General features: G+C 51.2%; 6 protein-coding genes across 6 annotated transcripts; 3 read left to right on the top strand and 3 right to left on the bottom strand.

The window, feature by feature from the left end:
• The first annotated feature begins 12 nt into the window (after window positions 1–12).
• On the top strand, window positions 13–3,182 carry M430DRAFT_55671 (hypothetical protein). The gene is made up of 2 exons (XM_024868552.1): window positions 13–2,316; window positions 2,386–3,182. The coding sequence occupies exons 1-2, from the start codon at window positions 78–80 to the stop codon at window positions 2,838–2,840; spliced, it is 2,694 nt and encodes an 897-aa protein (XP_024725845.1). The 5' UTR covers window positions 13–77; the 3' UTR covers window positions 2,841–3,182.
• Window positions 3,183–3,499: 317 nt separating this feature from the next.
• M430DRAFT_93314 (hypothetical protein) lies at window positions 3,500–4,985 on the top strand (the record flags this gene model as incomplete). Its single annotated transcript, XM_024869770.1, has 4 exons — window positions 3,500–3,778; window positions 3,857–3,895; window positions 3,954–4,415; window positions 4,488–4,985. 4 exons carry the CDS (start codon window positions 3,500–3,502, stop codon window positions 4,983–4,985), a joined length of 1,278 nt encoding a protein of 425 aa, XP_024725844.1.
• Window positions 4,986–8,192: 3,207 nt separating this feature from the next.
• Window positions 8,193–9,115, bottom strand: M430DRAFT_165696 (hypothetical protein). The gene has a single exon (XM_024863485.1). The coding sequence runs from the start codon at window positions 8,759–8,761 to the stop codon at window positions 8,228–8,230; it is 534 nt and encodes a 177-aa protein (XP_024725843.1). The 5' UTR covers window positions 8,762–9,115; the 3' UTR covers window positions 8,193–8,227.
• M430DRAFT_165709 (hypothetical protein) lies at window positions 8,625–10,209 on the top strand. The gene is made up of 4 exons (XM_024863487.1): window positions 8,625–9,111; window positions 9,168–9,631; window positions 9,699–9,864; window positions 9,911–10,209. The coding sequence occupies exons 1-3, from the start codon at window positions 8,760–8,762 to the stop codon at window positions 9,714–9,716; spliced, it is 834 nt and encodes a 277-aa protein (XP_024725842.1). The 5' UTR covers window positions 8,625–8,759; the 3' UTR covers window positions 9,717–9,864; window positions 9,911–10,209.
• A 637-nt stretch (window positions 10,210–10,846) lies between these two features.
• On the bottom strand, window positions 10,847–12,923 carry M430DRAFT_132674 (hypothetical protein; the record flags this gene model as incomplete). The annotated part of the gene is made up of 5 exons (XM_024862261.1): window positions 12,636–12,923; window positions 11,748–12,583; window positions 11,378–11,699; window positions 11,162–11,304; window positions 10,847–11,065 (listed from the first exon to the last, which is right to left on the bottom strand). Exons 1-5 carry the CDS (start codon window positions 12,841–12,843, stop codon window positions 10,847–10,849), a joined length of 1,728 nt encoding a protein of 575 aa, XP_024725841.1. The 5' UTR covers window positions 12,844–12,923.
• Window positions 12,924–13,140: 217 nt separating this feature from the next.
• Window positions 13,141–17,322, bottom strand: M430DRAFT_55667 (hypothetical protein). Its single transcript, XM_024868551.1, has 6 exons — window positions 16,974–17,322; window positions 16,646–16,916; window positions 16,349–16,594; window positions 14,527–16,296; window positions 14,339–14,474; window positions 13,141–14,288 (listed from the first exon to the last, which is right to left on the bottom strand). The coding sequence occupies exons 1-6, from the start codon at window positions 17,174–17,176 to the stop codon at window positions 13,183–13,185; spliced, it is 3,732 nt and encodes a 1,243-aa protein (XP_024725840.1). The 5' UTR covers window positions 17,177–17,322; the 3' UTR covers window positions 13,141–13,182.
• Window positions 17,323–17,352: the final 30 nt, after the last annotated feature.

The raw sequence follows: 17,352 nt of genomic DNA, 5'->3' as shown, positions 1-17,352 counted from the left end.
ACTGGCGCTAAAGCCAGTCTCGTTTTCGAGTCTCGATCATACACAGCTGCGACGAGAGGATTGGGATACGGGGCAAGATGGGCGACCGGTACAGATATTCTCGGCCGCGCTCTCCCACGCTGTACAACCCAGCGCGCGCCTCTCTTCCCGTCGATGTAGGATATCCCGAATACTCAACCTCGCCCGTTCGCGATCACCATATGCATGTGGTGCCCACCGGGCGCCGCGAGGTGATCGCCAATCCACGGAGTAGCACTTCTTCCATCGGTGCCAACGGGCCAGTCACAACCACGACGTACAAGATTAAAGCCGACCCGGTGACTCGAGCAAGCAGTGTGCGAGAAAGCAGTCGCGCCCGCAGATCCACGCTCGATAGCACTCCTCGGCCTCCGGTACCCACGATCGTAACGACGGGGCATCCACACCGACACAGAGATAGGCCCGTTGTGCATGTGGGGAGTGCACGACCGAGTTCGCCCTTGAGGGATCCGTATCGGAGTAGCCAGGAGGACTACTATGCCATCCCCGCCAGCTCGAAACATGGGCATCATCATCACAAGAGGTACAGCGCGACGATGGATAATGCGGATATGAATCGGCTGGCGACAGAGCGGGATTCAGGTCATCTGCACATTGCCCCGAGAGAGGAGCGCCGGTATACTAGAACACGCCCTCTGTATGCCAACCCTGTGGTCCGAGACACAGCCGACTACGGTGATGACGGTTATGGATATACGACACCGCGGGATTTAGTGCAGTGGGATCTGAACAACACGGCCACGGCGCCCAGATACCATGGACGCCACAGTAGCTACGATTGGGGCAGACCGAGTAGTATTACGAGCTACAATGATATGTTGCCGCCGAGATCGTACGATAGCAGGGACCGACCACCAGTTTCTACAAGGGGATTCGATAGAATTCCTCCGATCAGGAATGCTCCACCCCCATACGAGTGGGAGCGGCCCGAGGTCAGGATGCCGGCCCCGCCGCCTATGGACCCGATCCGACCCCCAAGGGCGGACATCCCCCAGGAAATCCCGAGGAGGAGCGACTCTGTGTCTAGGAGACCGGTGTCCTTGTACCATGATCGGGAAAGGAGAGGGTCAGGGAGAGATGATTATTACGAGGTGAGGGATGACGAGCCACGGTATCGGAATGAGAGGTATCGCCATGATCGGCACGATGACGTGGTTGAGCAGAGGGGATATGGCGTTCGGTCGGAGAGGGTTGAACCAGTGCGCTCAGAACGACACGATAGGGCAGAACTTCCGAAATCAGAGCATAGGGTGGAGAAAGACAGACATGATGACGATCACAAGGATCACAAAGGTCGGGAAGCCGCCATGACTGGTCTAAGTCTCGCAGGAGCAGCTCTTGGAGTCAAAGCGTTCAAGGATACACCAGATGAACACGATGACCGAGACGAGCCAAGGAGGAGGAGAGATTACGATGAGGAGCCACGTCGACGCCGTGATCCTCGAGACGATAGAGATGCGGTCGATTCGAGTGGCCGTGATCCTAAAGAACGCCGACGCAGAGACGACTCACCATCCCGCGAGAGTAAAGAACGCTCTGCTCCTCCAGCCCCGGAAATAGTCGATCTTTCCAGCCGGGACCCCAAAGAACGCCATGGCTCCCGCGATGAACGACATGCCTCTCATCACGAACGACATGGCTCACGTGACGGCCGGGAGACTGACCCTGAATCGCGCCGTCCTCTCTCTGAAACCGCAGCCAACGGAACAGCAATCGAAACCGAACCCTCCACGGCTTCCGACGAAGCACAGCCTCGTCACTCTCGACAGCGGCGAGAATCTGGACCTGGCTTCAACCCCCGCGATACTATGGACTTGAAAGCGCTTAAAGAAGCTCTGAACAAGGAATCCCCACCACCCGCCACACAACCTGCCCCTACAAGGACCCCTAGGGAATCCATTTCCAAAGACTCCCGCGAGTTGACGGAAGTCCGCTCGGACCTACAATCCGACTCTCGCATCCCCCGCATCGTCACCCCGCCTCCTACGACTACTGAGACCAAAGCCCCGGTCAAGGGAATCTTACGAGCCCCTAGGGAAAAGTTCCCCGAAGATCCAGCGCCAATCAGAGAGGGTGTAGCGCCATTGAAGGATGCGAAGAAAGATGGTGTCCCGCCTGATGCGAGATGGACTAAGATCAGTAGGAAGTTAGTTAATCCTGAAGCCCTCGAGGCGGGGAAGGAACGGTATGAAGCGCGGGAGGATTTCGTTATCGTTCTTAGAGTGCTGTCAAGGGATGAGGTACAGGCGTATGCGGAAGTTACGGAGCGGATTAGAGGTAAGCCTTCGAGTCTTTCTCCATACCCATTACTCTCTTCGTTACTTCTTCAAAGCTAACAATTCACAGCGGCAAGAGAAGAAGCAGAAGAGGCCGAAGAACGCGCCGCCCGCCGTCGTGCCCGTCGTGAGAGACATGAGCGTCACAAACGCGAGCGTGCAGAACGCGGACTCGACCCCCACCGCTCCTCATCCCACAGCAACCGCCACCACCGTCGGGACGCCAAGGAATCCCACTCCGAATCCGATTCTACCTCCGACGAACCCAGCAAGGGCGACAAAGTCAAAGACCGCCCATCGGGTCGCCGGGATAGTAACAGGATGAAAGCCATAGAACCGTCCCAGGGCCCCGTTATGAGCGGTGGTCTGGCGGGGGAAGACAAGAAATCCCTGCCGACGAGGGCAGATCTGGTCGGGTCCTCGCTCCGCGAGAACCCTGACGCCCCGGGCCAGTATGTCGGCTATACCCGCAATCCACCGCTGGTATCCGGCGGCGCGGGATTGGGACGCAAGGACAGAGACTAGGATACGTTGTTATACTTGTATGAAGAAGCGTGGTAATGAGTTTGATACAGCAAGCGAGCGAGCGAGCATGAATGAACAAAAAGCGTTGTTTGATGAGTGGACTACGGGCGTTCGTCCGTGGAGACTTGGATTTGAAGAGATGTAGTTACAGCATAGCGGATTTTGTAGGTTTATATTTGATTCAATAGGGGTCGTCTTGGATTGTTAGAACTTTGTTCGTATGGGGTTTGCTTCCTTATATCCTCTTGTTGAAGGAAGGGAGAGGGTGATTTTTTTCCCATCTACCTGGGTGGTAGATAGATAGGTAGATAGGTGGTTTCTAGATTCCTAACTATTTCTTTGGGAAAAACAGAAAACAGGAAAACAGAGACATATAAATGATTCATGGTAAGGTGGGTATAGAGAGTGTAGAGTGAAGTTCTCTCTGATCACGAGACACAAAGGGTGCGCGCGTATCAACACCATGCCTCAAGAACCCACTAACCGCTAGCGCCACACTAACAAAATCCTCCGTAGCTTAGCATACCCGCGGCAGGATCAACAATCCGGGCCTCCCCTAGTTAGCACCATTCCCCACCTCAACCTTCTCACGACCTCTCCTCTCCTCTCTCCTCGTCCGCCGTCCGCCGGCAGCACGAGAATGTCGCCCAGCTCCCGATATGCATCTTCTCAAGACCCGCCGCCGCACCGCTAGCTTTCTTATTCTCGTAGCGTCGCTCCTGTTCTCTGGGTTTTGGCTGTGGAGGAGCCCCGCAGAGGAGGAACGTGGTGGGAAGCCAACGTTCGCATCGCTGGCGCTGACGGAGAAGCAATGCGCGCGTGCCTTTCCGGGCTTGGATCGCGAGGTTGAGAATGCGGTTAAGAGAGGAGGCATCGAGTTGAAGAGGGAGTTTGGTGATATACCAGGGTTGATTCAGGGGAGGGTTAAGGATGGGAAGGTAGGTTTTTGTGGGAGGGGGGAATTCTCGTTCTTTTTTTGGCGCGCAAGAGACTGATTCGGAGGCGCGATTGAAAAGCTGTATATATTATCTGCTGCGCAAGATAATGTTCTGCATGTGAGTTTTTTTTCTAGAGACGAAGGAGATGATGTGAGGGTGTTGATTCTCCCACCAGCGTGTAGGTGCTATCCTACACTCCCTCCACCGCGCAATCGTCACCTCTCCCTCCCGGCTCCCAGACACGGTCTTCAGCATCAATATCAATGATATACCGCGAGCGAACAGCTGGTCCTTCGCGCGCTCCGATGATCACTTCTCTGATGATAACCCGTGGCTCATGCCACATTTCGGTTCCTGGTCCTGGCCGCTCGAATATCTGGGCCCGCTGGACGAGGCCCTCGCAAGGATTGATGAGAGTGAGAGGAATGTACGCTGGGCGGATAAGATTGATAAGGCAGTCTGGAGAGGTACACCATGGTTTAATCCACAGTGGTCGGCGGGGTTAAGACCGAAGTTGCTAGAGGTTACAAAGGGGAAGGATTGGGCGGATGTCCAGGCTTGGGGCCAGGGTCGGGATCCCGAGAATACGTTGAGTATTGAGGAGTTTTGCAGGTATAAGTATATTATCTATGCTGAGGTAGGTCGTATCTTTCACGTATGTGTTATAACATGCTCGAATCCGGAATGCTGACCGAATGTGGGCGCAAAGGGTAAAACTTACTCGGGACGGCTTCCCTATCACCAAGCCTGCGCATCAATTATTCTCAGTCCGCCCCCGACCTTCGTCCTGCACCTCACACACCTGATGCGCCCGCTCTTCTCCTCCGTCCTGCTCTCCGCCCATCAATCCAGCACTCCCAGGCCTCCACCCATCTCCGCATATCCTCTGCCCGCCACCCAGCATACCTGGCCGCTCTCCTACCCGCCACACCTCGCAAACACCATCTTCGTCAAGCCCGACTGGTCGGACCTCGAAGAGACGATCGCGTACCTACGGCAGAACCCAGACATCGGGATGGGCATCGCGACCGCGCAACGAGAGCTCATGGTTGGCGGAGGCTATCTGAGCGAGGCTGCAGACGCCTGCTACTGGCGCGCCCTGATCAGGGGATGGAACCGCACGGTCGCCATCGATGGGCGGGAATGGGAAGCAGCGGGCATGCGATGGGAGACGTTCAGTCTATTAGGCAAAGCGACGTGGGACTGAATCCGGTCGGGGCACTGTTCTGCGCAATTCATGGGAGCTCTACGTCTTCATGTACCGTTCCATGGCATCTTCATACGTTATCCTCCTCCAACCATCGCGCACATATTGTGGGATTGTGACGTGCATCAATGAGCTGTAAATCACGTGTTGCGCAGGCCGATGATCCAAGGGAACCAGATTCTGTTGATTCAGTTGATTCTGAGTGATTCTCAGCCACCGTCCACAGACCAACGAGGATGAGATGGCGAGATGCACGTGAGGTAAGCGCTGTGGGGTGATTGGAAAACGCGGGGAAAGAGGCGTGCGGGGTCAGACCACACCACCGCCCCCCTGAACCTGGAACCGATAGGGAGTCCTTTAAAGGAGCCCGAGGATCCCGCTGGAGAGAGAGTCTTCTCTCGTTTTCTTCTTCTTGTCAAGAATTATTCCATTGACGATGTGAGAATATCCATCAGGATCTTTTTAGCATCGAGCTTCGAATATCAATCTACATTATTATCATCATCATCGACGACTCGTATCTGATTCGAGTCGTACAAAGCAAACAACCAAACAAACAACCTCTCGCAGATCTTCAGATCGATCGTCTTCACCGACACTCTTCATCAAAGAAAGCAAAATGTCGCCCCTAATCCCAGTCTTCTACGCAGCCCTGACAGCCGGTAACTTCGGCCTCCTAACTTTCTGCTGGGGCCAGCTGCGTCTCGGCGCACCCCTCGTGCCCGTCATCGCCCTCCTAGGCCGAAGGACCAAGATGCCACGCGTGCTGAAACAGATCGGTACCCGCGGGCCTTTCCCTGGACCGAGTCATGTCTAGGCTCTCTCTTTCTTCTCTCTTCCTCACTTGAGTTGGGGGAAGTTTGTGGTTTGGGAATTTGTTGGATGGTGAGTTTTTTCCTGTTTCTTGTGTGTGTGTCTGTGTATATGGGTGGTGGGGTGGGGTTGTTCTGGTAAGAGTTCGTTGAGAGGATGGCTGACGTGGTGTTTAGGGATGGGATGGAACATCTTGGGATAGGATGATGATTTCTTATTCTTCGTGAATGGAGAATGGAATGGTATGGTATGGGATAGGCAATAATCCGCAACAGCCTACGAACAACAAGCAAACCTGCGGATATATAACATGGAGTTCCACAAGGTCGGACGGATCAGGCAGGATGGCGTTTCATCCATCCGCTCGAGAAGCTTGATTCATTGAAGGATGGATGGATGATGGGATACAAGAGTGGAGGTAGATTTCCTACCTAGAGATAATAGGAATTTTATCCTATGAATTTTATTCTATGTGTATTGACCGATCGTCGATCGTTGAAAACATCTAAGCTAGTAGGGATGAGGGGGATCGAGATGTGGTGATATACTACCCCTTCCCCCTTTGTTTTAATATCAGAAGGTCCTGAGCCCCCCTTTTCCATCCCCCCTCTCTCTGTATCTCTTACCTCTCAACCTTCCATTGAAGCCGCACCATATATCCCGCCCACCTACTTACCTATCTAGCTATCTATGCATACCTACATGTAATAACATAACTATAATAACCAGAGCGCCTATCTCAGCTCGCCACCTTTCCTTCCCTTACCTCTCTCTCCTCCCTTTCCCTCCCTCCTCCTCCTTCTCCTCCTATATTCTTCTCATCATCATCATCATCATCATCCTCATAATTACTTTCTGTACAAAGGGCCTGTATTCAGGAAAGTAGGAAAGGAGAAGTGGGTGTTGATAGTCAGGTATACAAATAATATTTTTGGTTCTTTATATCCTTCCTTCCTTGGGTTTATTTAATGAGTATTATTCAAGGTAGTTGGATCTTGGTTATGTATAGATAGATAAGGTTAGGTAGTGTATAGTAAGGAAGGAAGCAAAGACCGTGAGGACCTGTGAGGACCTGTAAGGACCCTGAGGAGTCAGGACTGTGAGGACAAAGATAAGATAGTGCCGTGTACCTACCTTACTTTAGGGAAGGAGAAAAAGAAGGAGGAGGGGGAGCGGGGGGGAAGGGGGGAAAGATGGAGACCTGAATAAGGTAATCAAGCCTTGGTTGGGAATTATTTATTTGCTTGATTTTAATGTTGTATATAGGTGCCTTACTGCGTAATCTATTGCTTTGATTATTTTTTTGATTTTATATTTGATCGGGTTTGGAATTGGAATTTGGAATTGGAATTTTCTTTCCCTGTGTTTGAGGATATACCTACCACCCCCGCTCCCCTTCTTTTCCTTCCTCCCCCTTCCCTCGCACAACTCAATATTGGATATCATATGACTTCGGTCGCGCAGGTTCAAATCCTGCACTCGACGACGTTTTCCTTTTTTTTTTTTTTTTTTTCTTTCAATTACTTTTTTGTCTTTTGGCTTGGGGATTTCTTTTTTTTCTTTTGGGTGGGGGGCTGCTGGCTGGGTGTGAGTTTATTATCCCAATCTCCTACCTTAGTAGGAGATTGAAAAATTCGAGTCATACCCATTAACCACTCTGGCAACTCGACTCTTCTAATTCCTCGCTATTTATTTCTCAAGCGGCAAAATAACCTCCCTCCCCTCCAATTTTTTTAAAAAAAAGAAAAAAAAAGAAAAAAGGGGGAAAAAAAGGGGAATCGTCGAGTGCAGGATTTGAACCTGCGCGACCGAAGTCATATGATATCTGATGGATTTCCCGGGAAGGGGGGGAAATATTCGAGTCATACCCATTAACCACTCTGGCAACTCGACATTTTTTGGAGGGGGGTGTTTGATTGGTGGTCAAAGTGCTTATTTTGGGTGATTAGATTAGACTTAGCGAGGTGGGGTGGATGCTGGGTGGGGTGGGTTGGGGGAAGGGGACATAGAATCTTTTTGATTTCTAATTTTGATAATCAAGGGACTTGTTCTAGAGCATAGGACAGGATAGGATAGATTTGTAATTGTTCACGATGATGAGAAATTGATAAGATTGTAAGACATTCAGTTTTCTCTTTATACACATGACCAATCCAACCGAACTGATAATTAATCCAAACGCTCCGATAATTAATCCACCCAATCCCTCAAATATAAGGTACCCAAGGTAAATGACTAAGGTAACCATACTATCAAAATCACCGATCGCTTCTTCTCGTCCAACAGCAGCTCTCCCCTCGCATCCAATGACCGTATCACATGATCGCGCATAACATCAGCGCGCACGCCCCAAGCCGCTAACTGCCCCACCGGTTCGCCGCAGCTTCTCGGCTACCGATGATAGCCTCACGCCTTGGAAGGCTAGCGAATCAGCAGCGGAGCGGGTGGGGCGGGTGATGTATAGATACAGACGCGGATGCGGGCGATCTTGGTCGCCACGGTTGTATGAGTACATCGAGAGAGGCGAGATGGAGAAAGGACGTCAGGATGAGCAGACGGAGGCTTGGGGTAGTGGGGGTCTGGGGCGTGCTGATTGGGTGGGGGGTGGAGTGTGGAGCGGCTTGTGGGAAAAGGGGGGCGATAGGGAGGCGATGAGAGGAGCGATGGGAGGAGCGACGAGGAGGATATGACGTCGGCCCAGGGTCCAGATCTGTGCGGGGTAGGGAGGCTGTGGTCTGCGCGGGTGGACCCTGGAATGGCGAGAGGGAGGAGAGAAGGGGTATATAAGGGGCGGGATATTCCCAGATGGTTATCAGATGATTGACCAGAATCAAAAGAAACAACCACTCTCCTCTTAATCTTTGAACAAGACGAGACGAGAACACACTGAACGACAAAAGAAACATATCAAACAACAGTCCAACCTGATTCAACTGCTTGTATCCAACACAGGCGTTCATCATGGCTGCCACTGCTTCATACAGCGCGGGACCTCTCCCCCGCAACGAGCCCTACATCATTGGCGCTCCCACAACCTTGTACGGCACCGAGGGAGGCTCCAGGATCCAGTTTCGTGAGCCCTCTGAGGGAGCTGGTACGGCCTCGTCCAGCGTTGAAAGCCCAAGAGGGTCTCGGGACCCCTACGTCCTGGCTCCTGCCACAACTTCATCGAATGCTGAGGCTTCGAACGTTGAGGCTTCAAGGGTTCAATCTCGTGGATCCACCGCAGATGCTGCTACCATGACCCCACGAATTAGCGGCGTTAGTGAGGGTAGTCGTAGTCCGAGAATCCAATTCCGGGAGCCCTTCAACCGTACGTTCAACCCCCCACAACCCCCTTCTCCAAGGCAACGGTACTAATACCCACAGGCGTTTATGACCCAAGCATCGCCTCCAACGAAGTCTTCTTCGACGAGGACCCGTACGAAGACTGGACAAAGACCACACACGAGCGAGACAGCTGGGCGAACCGTGAGCGGCGCCGCTCGTCGCAGTGGCAGAAGATCGACCAATACCCGTCCGTGCAAAAGACAAGTCCGACGGACTCGCGCAGCCGTAGCCGTGGCTCGCGCCGCGGGAGCATCCTGAGCATGTTCAACCACGGCTTAGACAAGGAAGGCCGCGACATGCTGTACTCGGGGGACGACCATGAGGACCATGCTCACGATCTCAGGCGGTCGGTGACCAACTCCTCGGGTGGCTCGCGCTCGCGTGAGTCGCGTCGCAGGCGGAGAAGAGGGAGTATTCTGAGCTTGTTTGAGGCAGGGAAGGATAAGGAAGGACACGATGTGATCCATTCGGGCTTCGACAGTGAAGAAGAGGGTGAGAACGAGGTAGGCCCCCGCATTGAGCGAAGAAAGTCGTGGATGGATCAGGAGCGTGACAGATCAAGAGAAAAAGAAGAACTGCCGGGAATGAGAGAACCTGAAAGGAGAGGGCCCGGAGCAAAGACAGGGGCTGGATTGGCAGAGACAATTGACGAGAGTATTAGAGAGAGGAGACTGTCCCAATCGGTAGCGGGCCAAAGGGCAGGCCAAATTCTGCTGTCAGATAACATTCCGGCTAGGTAAAACACACCCATGGCTGGATGCGCGGGGGGCTAATAAGATCAGGACATAGGACAGGGACAGTGAAGTACTTGGCGGGAGGTGCTTTTTGGTGCTTTTTGGTACTCCTTGGTACTTTTTTGGTACATGTTGGTACCGGAACGGGTGGGAATTTGAAAGATACCTTAGACGAGTATGCGACGGGGAGTTTGATTCTTGGTGTAATTTCGTTTTAGATAGGTGGAGGAGCGAATCCAGCCATCGCCACTTAATCGAATTTTGTCTTTTCACCTCAACCACATGTGACTTCACTGTGAAGATGTTGTTGTCTGACATTGCAGCCTTGCTTTTACACCTCAACCACATGTGACTGTGAAGGGAGAAGAAGTTTGATGAAGCAAGTCCTGTGAGACGCGATTGTACGCGCGGATCGTACGCGCTGGGACTATAACCGAAGTCGGTTGTGCTTTTAACCTCTCGGCAGCCGGCCTAAGGTTACGCCGCGCCGCGCTTGTTGGCGCTTAATTCGCCGGCATATACACCCTTACAAGGCGGGGCAGGATACCGGTACAGGAGCATTTTGCAAATGATCCTAGCTAATATCACACATAGAAGTGCTATGTTTTCGTCATATGTTTCATTTACGGAGGATAGAGAGTTGATTCGTGGATGAGATCGAACGAGTTATTGACGATTATTCGCAGGGAAAGGCCCACCACCAAGATGGATGGATTCCGGGTTTCAAGAAGTACGGCTCTTATCTTATCTATTCCTGCAAAACCATCCATTCTATCATTAAACCCTATCTCCCAGTATAATCTACTTAGACTTCTTCAGAAGTATACACCAAGACGTCGAAAAAAAAGGCTCAGAGATATGACGATATCAGAGCCAATCTTATTTATACCTATTCGGTCCAGTCCAATCTTGAGCCCCTCCCAGAGACCATCCTCTTCACACTACATACAGCTCCTTTCCGAACTCGGGTTTCGATGCTGCAGCTTATTTGCGGTCTAGCCTCTGGCCCCTAGCAAAGAAGGCTGCGAACAAAGCTATGGCTGCCCAAGCGGTGCTCGCTAGGAAGGTATACCTCAGGGCCTCGAAATACACTCTGCGGGCGATATCCTGGACCTCGGGCTCGAGGTCATGCAGCACGGCGACAGAATGACGGATCGCGGATATGATCTTGTTTTTATATGAAAGTGTTAGCTTGCTGGACTTCTTGAATTAACTTGTAGAATATTTTTTTTACTCGTCTCCGTTGGATTGGAGATGAGGAATGAGAAGATGAGAGGGGGCATAGGAAAGGAGGATCACTTTCTCTTTGTCTGGTATTCCGCACAATGCACGTGGCAGTCGGGAAGATAGGAGATTCTGCGTGATGGTGGATGCGGCCGCAACGCCCCAGACGGTTCCCATGGAGCGGAAGAGATACACCATTGAAGTGGAGACAGCCTGCTCTACAGAAACAGAAAACTCAGCATCTATCTATCTCGAATTCTCCCATCTCTGGAAATAAAAAAAGATACGTACGAGACTGTTCAAAAGCGGCAATGTTCGTGAACAGGATACTGGGGTATACAATTCCTTGGCCGATATTGGCGGGGAAGAGATATGCGACGTATTTCCATGACGCATCGTGGTATTTCAGCGATGCGACGAGCCCGTTTCCAAACATCATGAGAAAGCAGCCAAGCCGGACGAGATGGCCCAGCATTCCCCACCGCGACATCAGGAAACCTGCGATGAGGCCGCCGATAGGGGTCGCCATAGAGGGGATGATGAGTCGAACGCCCGCTTTCGATGCTGAATCCAGGAGCACCACCTGGAAGAACAGGGGTATCATAAACAGGAACTATTTACCTTGTTAGCAAAGGGCTTGAAGTTCAGGGACGATGCATACAGCATAGCTAGACATCCCGACGAGCACATTGCTGATCATGTTCGAGATGGTTGCTCGTCCCTTCAGCATATACATCGGCATCACGGGCAGAGCTCTCGTTCGAAGCTCCACCAACACGAAGATTCCCAAGATGAGAACACTAGCGATCAGGCAGACTATGACACGGATGTCGGACCAGGGATACTTGTTTCCCCCCAGGCTGAGCGCAGCCAGCTGAGCCGAAAGTCCCAGAACCAGCAATACCGCACCGGTGAGATCGATCTGTCGCCACAGCGACCCCTTCTTCGCACCCCCATTGAGCTCGACGCCTTCAGGAGGATCCTGGATCACGAAATATGCCACGATCAACCCCGCCAGAGAAATCGGCACTTGGCAGAGGAAACACCATCGCCAACCAATCGTATCCGCAACGAAGCCTCCCATACTTGCACCACAGATCGCCCCGAACCCATGCAGACCATTCTGCACCGCTTGATACATGCCCCTGTTCCTTAACGGGATGATATCCGAATTGATGATCGTCGCCATCGTGACCAACCCGCCGCCTCCCAGGCCCGTGAGCCCGCGCATCAGGTTCAGAAATAGGATGTTGGGCGCGAACCCACAGCCTAGGCAGCCCAGCAGGAACGTGATGGTGGCGGTGAAGAACATGGCGCGGCGGCCTAAGATGTCGGAAAAGCGGCCGTAGAGCGGTTGGAAGGCTGTCGTAGTTATGAGATATGCGGTGGTCAGCCAGCTGATGGTGTTGGCAGCGTTGAAATCTGACCCGATGACTGCGTAGGTCGAAGCCGTGATCGTGCCGTCGAAGCCAGAGAGGAAGACGTTGCAGAAGATGGCTGTGAATAGGTTAGGAGGGACTTGGGTTGAGGAGTTGCGGGGGAGAAGTACCCGTTTCGATCCAGATGAAGCCGGGCCCAAGGGATTCGGGTGACCATGTCTCTTGCGTATCATCACCGTCCTCACTTGTGCTTAGAAGCCCATTGCTGTTTGACGCTGGCAACAACAATGGCGAGGACTCGTCCAGAGTTACGTTTGCTTCTTCAATTGACCCTACACCGCCACTTGGCGGGGTTAATAGCCCTGCTTCAAGTGCCATAATTGGTCTGAAGTTTTAAATATCGAGATATCGTCAAACAATTCAAAAAGAGGACAAAACCAAAGACATGAAAATACCATAAAGAAGTCCTTATTTTCATGATTGGAGGGGTTCAAGTTTTGTATATATCCCTGGCGTGGAGAGCCGATCATTCCTGGTTTAGGCCTGAATTGCCCCTCCCCCTGATTTTTCTCGGAAGCACGCAATACCTGCATATCGGGTACGGCTCCGGAGACAATGGTATCATTCTGGGGGAGTGTTTGCTCCACTTCAAGGTTTGTTCTCAAAGCGTCAATACCTTTGTTAAAGAGTGATTTTATTCAAATTCATCGAAGATTACTATTCACTTTTCGAATCAGGCTGCTTTCCCTTCGCAACTACCAGTAAGCTCCCCGGAGCGACTGTGCTCCCCGGATTACTCGCAATAGCCTGGACCGTGCTACCCACCGCATCATCCGGAACCAGGACATTAATCTCCATCTTCATAGCCTCCAGAATGACCACGACCTGGCCCTTCTTCAACACATCCCCGACCTTCACTTCGACCTTCCAGACATTGGCATCGATCGGTGAATCGATATTGATGGGATTGGGATTCAGTTTTAGGATCTCTTGGAGTCGTTCTGCTTCGCTGGCTTTTGCAGCCTCGATACCGGCTGTCCACTCGGCGTATAGCTTGTGTTCGATGGAGAGTTGTTCCTCGACACCTTGTTTCTGCTTCTCTTTAAATTCGAGGAATTTGGGATCCGTCTTAGCCGATTCGAATGTGTTATAGACCTCTTGCAGATTGAAAATATCCTCACTTTCCTTCCATTGATATCGTCCAGCAATAAAATCGGCTTCGAGTTTATTGTACTCGTCAACTGACACTTCGTGGAAAGTAATCATATTAAATGGCTCCCAGAGCCACGGGTTTGTGGGACTAAATCCTGGCTTGGTACCGAATGTGTCCCAGGTCTCCAGGGTTCTTCCGAGCATCATAAAGCCACCTGGTTGTTCAATCGGGTATAGAGCAAGCAGCGATCCTCCTAGGCCAACGGTACCACCTGGGGTCGAGATTCTAGTTGGGTTGAACTTCTGCGCCGTTATTTGGCTCATAGGGTTCAGAGGGAACAGAATCGGGGTACCAATTAGGAAGCCTACCGAGACGACAAGGAATCTCGATTGCAGCACTCTTTCGAAGGCTTCTCGTCGCGTTGCGAAACCGTTGACTTTACGAACGTACTCGACATTGTCGGGTAGATAGCTGGCTTTGGAGCGAATGGTTCCCATATATCTGTCTATGCTTTCGGTAATTGCTGGGTGATCTAACACGATAGGAAGGGATACGCTCCTGACTGGGAGAGTGACTTCTAAAGTTGGTTCGATTGCGGATTCCAGCTCATCAACCGTCTTCAGTAGCTGATGTTGTGTGATGACCTCCGAGTTGAACTGTATTGTTACACCTATTCCTCTTGTAAGTATACACAAGTCAGGGCGAATAGAAGCTACGCACCAAGAATTGAAGGGTTCATGACCATTCCAGGGATCTTGAGAGCCTCAAGTTTCTGTATCAGTAATCGTATCCGGCAAGTTATTGCTATATCCGCTTTCTGTTTCCCAAATTCAACAATCAGGTAGGAGTCTCCTCCCTGCAAATTCGTCAGCCATATTCATAATCACAATCAGTGTGAGAGGCATTACCTGTCGATACTTGACTTCTGGCCTCATACTTCCATTTTCCTCAACCTTCTTCAAGATCGCACCAATCTCACCCGGAGGCAGTACCAAGTCCAAGACTGGAACATCACCTGACTTGCCATCAACCAGCTTTTGGATCTGGTCAACGAAACTCTCCACTCGTTTCGCTAACACGAGCGAATTATCATATGTCGTGGGTTTGAGGCGAACATGTTCTCCAGGTTTAAGCTGACCCATCCGCCATAAATCTGCAGAAATGACCGTACTTGAGCAGATAAGACCACCTAAATTAGGACTGTCCATAGAAAAGACAACAGGAGAATCACCACCCCAGTTGACTCCACCGAGAGGGTAACCATAGTCAAAGACGTTGGAGGGGTGAGCACCGCCATCACCTCCATCCTTCCTGGCCCATTCGGGGATTGGGCCAACCAGTCGAATACCAGTACGATTAGAGTTGTGACCAATCCTCCAAGCAGTGTTGTACAGCATTTCGCGATCTTTTGCAGTCATGGTGGTGTCGTCGTCATATGGCCCGTGCAAGACATAAACTTCGGTTATATCGAAACTGGGAATGCATGATGCCGGTAGAGTGTATTCCGTAGCTTCCGCTGCCCACATCTCCGTCTCCTCCGCAAGTGCAATATAATCACTGGTCTGAAGTTGCCGACCCTGAGTACCCCCATACTTAAGACTCGGCGTTGCTGATTTTGAACCGAGATATACCGGAACATCTGGAAATCCACCTTTGATTGCAAGATAGTTCCTGCAGCCACCCTTCTTTGCAGCACCAATCTTGAGCTTTTGACCAGCTTTTATAATAAGCCTTGACCACATTGGCTTTTCAACTCCATCAATGGTAACCTGCATAGGTGCACCACAAACTGCAAACACGGCTGATGCAGTGAACAGCAGTTCCGGGCCAGATACCGTGATTTCGAGCGTTTCCAGGCCAGGAGGATTTCCCACCAGAATATTCGCAATTCTGGCACTAATATTATCCATCGGACCTCCGATAGGGATACCATGTCCACTGGTTGCCCGCGCTGGATAATCTTGCACCGTTGTAAATGCACCCGGTTCCAGCACATCAAAAGCAGCAGGCTTGTACTGAAATTTGGTTGAGAGATAATTTGTCAGAGTTTCTCCTTTCTGGAAACCATCAGAGGCAATCACTGCACTAAGATAGTGTAGATTGGTTGCTGGTCCTTGCAACAGGCAGTCTGACAACGTCTTGAGCATCTTTGGCATCGCAGCCTCTCGATTTTCCGCATGGACCATGACTTTCGCCAACAAAGGATCATAGTATGGCGCCACACGCTGTCCAGTTCTTACCCAAGTATCAACTCGAATACCCTCGCCTTTTGGCCATTCTACAGCTTGTAGTAATCCAGGACTTGGAGCAAAATTCCTGTACGGGACTTCAGCGTATACTCGAACCTCAATTGCCGCACCGTTTGGTCCATCTTTCTGTATACTTTTCAAGTAGTCGGTCGGAATACCGATTGCGCCAGACTTTTCATAATCCGCTTGTCGAAGCATCAGAGATACCAGGTCAACATCGTAGCAAAGCTCTGTAATACCATGTTCTACCTGCAATCTGGTGTTCATCTCCAGAAAGAAAAAGTCGCCAGATATATCATCGACTAGGAATTCGACAGTCCCCGCGGACTTGTATTTAAGCTCGGAAGCATACGCAATAGCACATTGGGTAAGCCTTTTGCGCATTTCAGGTCGTTTATGAACATATGGACTTGGGCACTCCTCAATCACCTAGTCATAAAGTCAGCATGAACTCCATTCTAGCAGAAGTAGATGCACACACCTTTTGATGCCGCCGTTGAATGCTACACTCTCTTTCTCCGAAGTGTATGACTTCGACCCCGTTTCCGAAAACTTGAACTTCCACATGTCGACTAGATGGGTAGTACCTCTCCATGAAGACACCTGTGTTTCCAAACAGAGAGTCTCCCCGCCCTTTGACCTTTGCAAATGCGGCCTTGATATCCGTGACTGCATAGCAGACCTCGAGACCCATACCGCCACCGCCTCCAGTCGCTTTGAGCATAACCTGTAAGCATCACTTAGTATACATGGACATGGAATCAAAAGTGGCGCCTACGGGAAATCCCAGATTCGTTGCCGCTGTGATGGCTTCTTCTTCTGATGTGAGCAAGGGCGTCCCAGGTACAACTGGTACACCCGCAGCCACTGCCAGCGCACGAGCACGATGCTTTTGACCCATCTCCAGTATAGATTCCGAAGAAGGTCCTACAAAAATCATTCCAGCCTCTTGCACTTTTTTAGCAAAGTTAACATCTTCACTGAGAAACCCGTATCCTGGAATGACGGCGTCTACTTCGTGATCCCGGCATATCTGCAATAGATTCTCACTGTTATGCCCAATCAGTCATGGTGATGATTGAGGGGATTGAAAGGGACTGCAGTACACATTGAGATATCCATTCACGTTTTGGCCTGACAGCAACACAGCCTCATCAGCCAGGCTGACATGGTCAGAAGTGCTATCACTCTCCGTGTAGACGGACACGCTCTTGATTCCAGCTGCAGCACATGCTCTTATACACCTCACCGCAATCTCGCCTCGATTGGCCACGAGCACCTTCTTGACATGAGAGAAAGTGTATGCCATGATGGCAGCAACGATGAGAACACTTGAAAGTCAGGAGCTATAAGCACTACCTCGGTGCAAAGAGAGAGTTCAGACTTCAAGGCAGAGATGAATTCCTCGCCCTTATTTTGTGGCTCGCCTTGAGACTATCTCCGCCAAGGTAGGTGGGTGGAAAGAGGGGCAACATATTGAAACTT

The sequence above is a fragment of the Amorphotheca resinae genome (assembly GCF_003019875.1).
Source record: "Amorphotheca resinae ATCC 22711 unplaced genomic scaffold M430scaffold_1, whole genome shotgun sequence".
Lineage (NCBI taxonomy): Eukaryota > Fungi > Ascomycota > Leotiomycetes > Helotiales > Amorphothecaceae > Amorphotheca > Amorphotheca resinae.
Note: the sequence above shows the minus strand (reverse complement) of the source record. Positions and strands in the feature narration are given on the sequence as shown.

What these genes read in the sequence shown, in the direction of transcription:
- M430DRAFT_55671 (XM_024868552.1), top strand. Translation starts at nt 78, where the DNA reads ATGGGCGACCGGTACAGATATTCTCGGCCGCGCTCTCCCACGCTGTAC. An exon ending in AGTTACGGAGCGGATTAGAG is followed by an intron (nt 2,317 to 2,385) that starts GTAAGCCTTCGA and finishes AACAATTCACAG; the next exon opens with CGGCAAGAGAAGAAGCAGAA.
- M430DRAFT_165709 (XM_024863487.1), top strand. Translation starts at nt 8,760, where the DNA reads ATGGCTGCCACTGCTTCATACAGCGCGGGACCTCTCCCCCGCAACGAG. An exon ending in ATTCCGGGAGCCCTTCAACC is followed by an intron (nt 9,112 to 9,167) that starts GTACGTTCAACC and finishes TAATACCCACAG; the next exon opens with GCGTTTATGACCCAAGCATC.
- M430DRAFT_165696 (XM_024863485.1), bottom strand. Translation starts at nt 8,761, where the DNA reads ATGATGAACGCCTGTGTTGGATACAAGCAGTTGAATCAGGTTGGACTG.
- M430DRAFT_55667 (XM_024868551.1), bottom strand. Translation starts at nt 17,176, where the DNA reads ATGGCATACACTTTCTCTCATGTCAAGAAGGTGCTCGTGGCCAATCGA. An exon ending in TTCAACGGCGGCATCAAAAG is followed by an intron (nt 16,297 to 16,348) that starts GTGTGTGCATCT and finishes CTTTATGACTAG; the next exon opens with GTGATTGAGGAGTGCCCAAG. An exon ending in CAGAAGTCAAGTATCGACAG is followed by an intron (nt 14,475 to 14,526) that starts GTAATGCCTCTC and finishes ACGAATTTGCAG; the next exon opens with GGAGGAGACTCCTACCTGAT.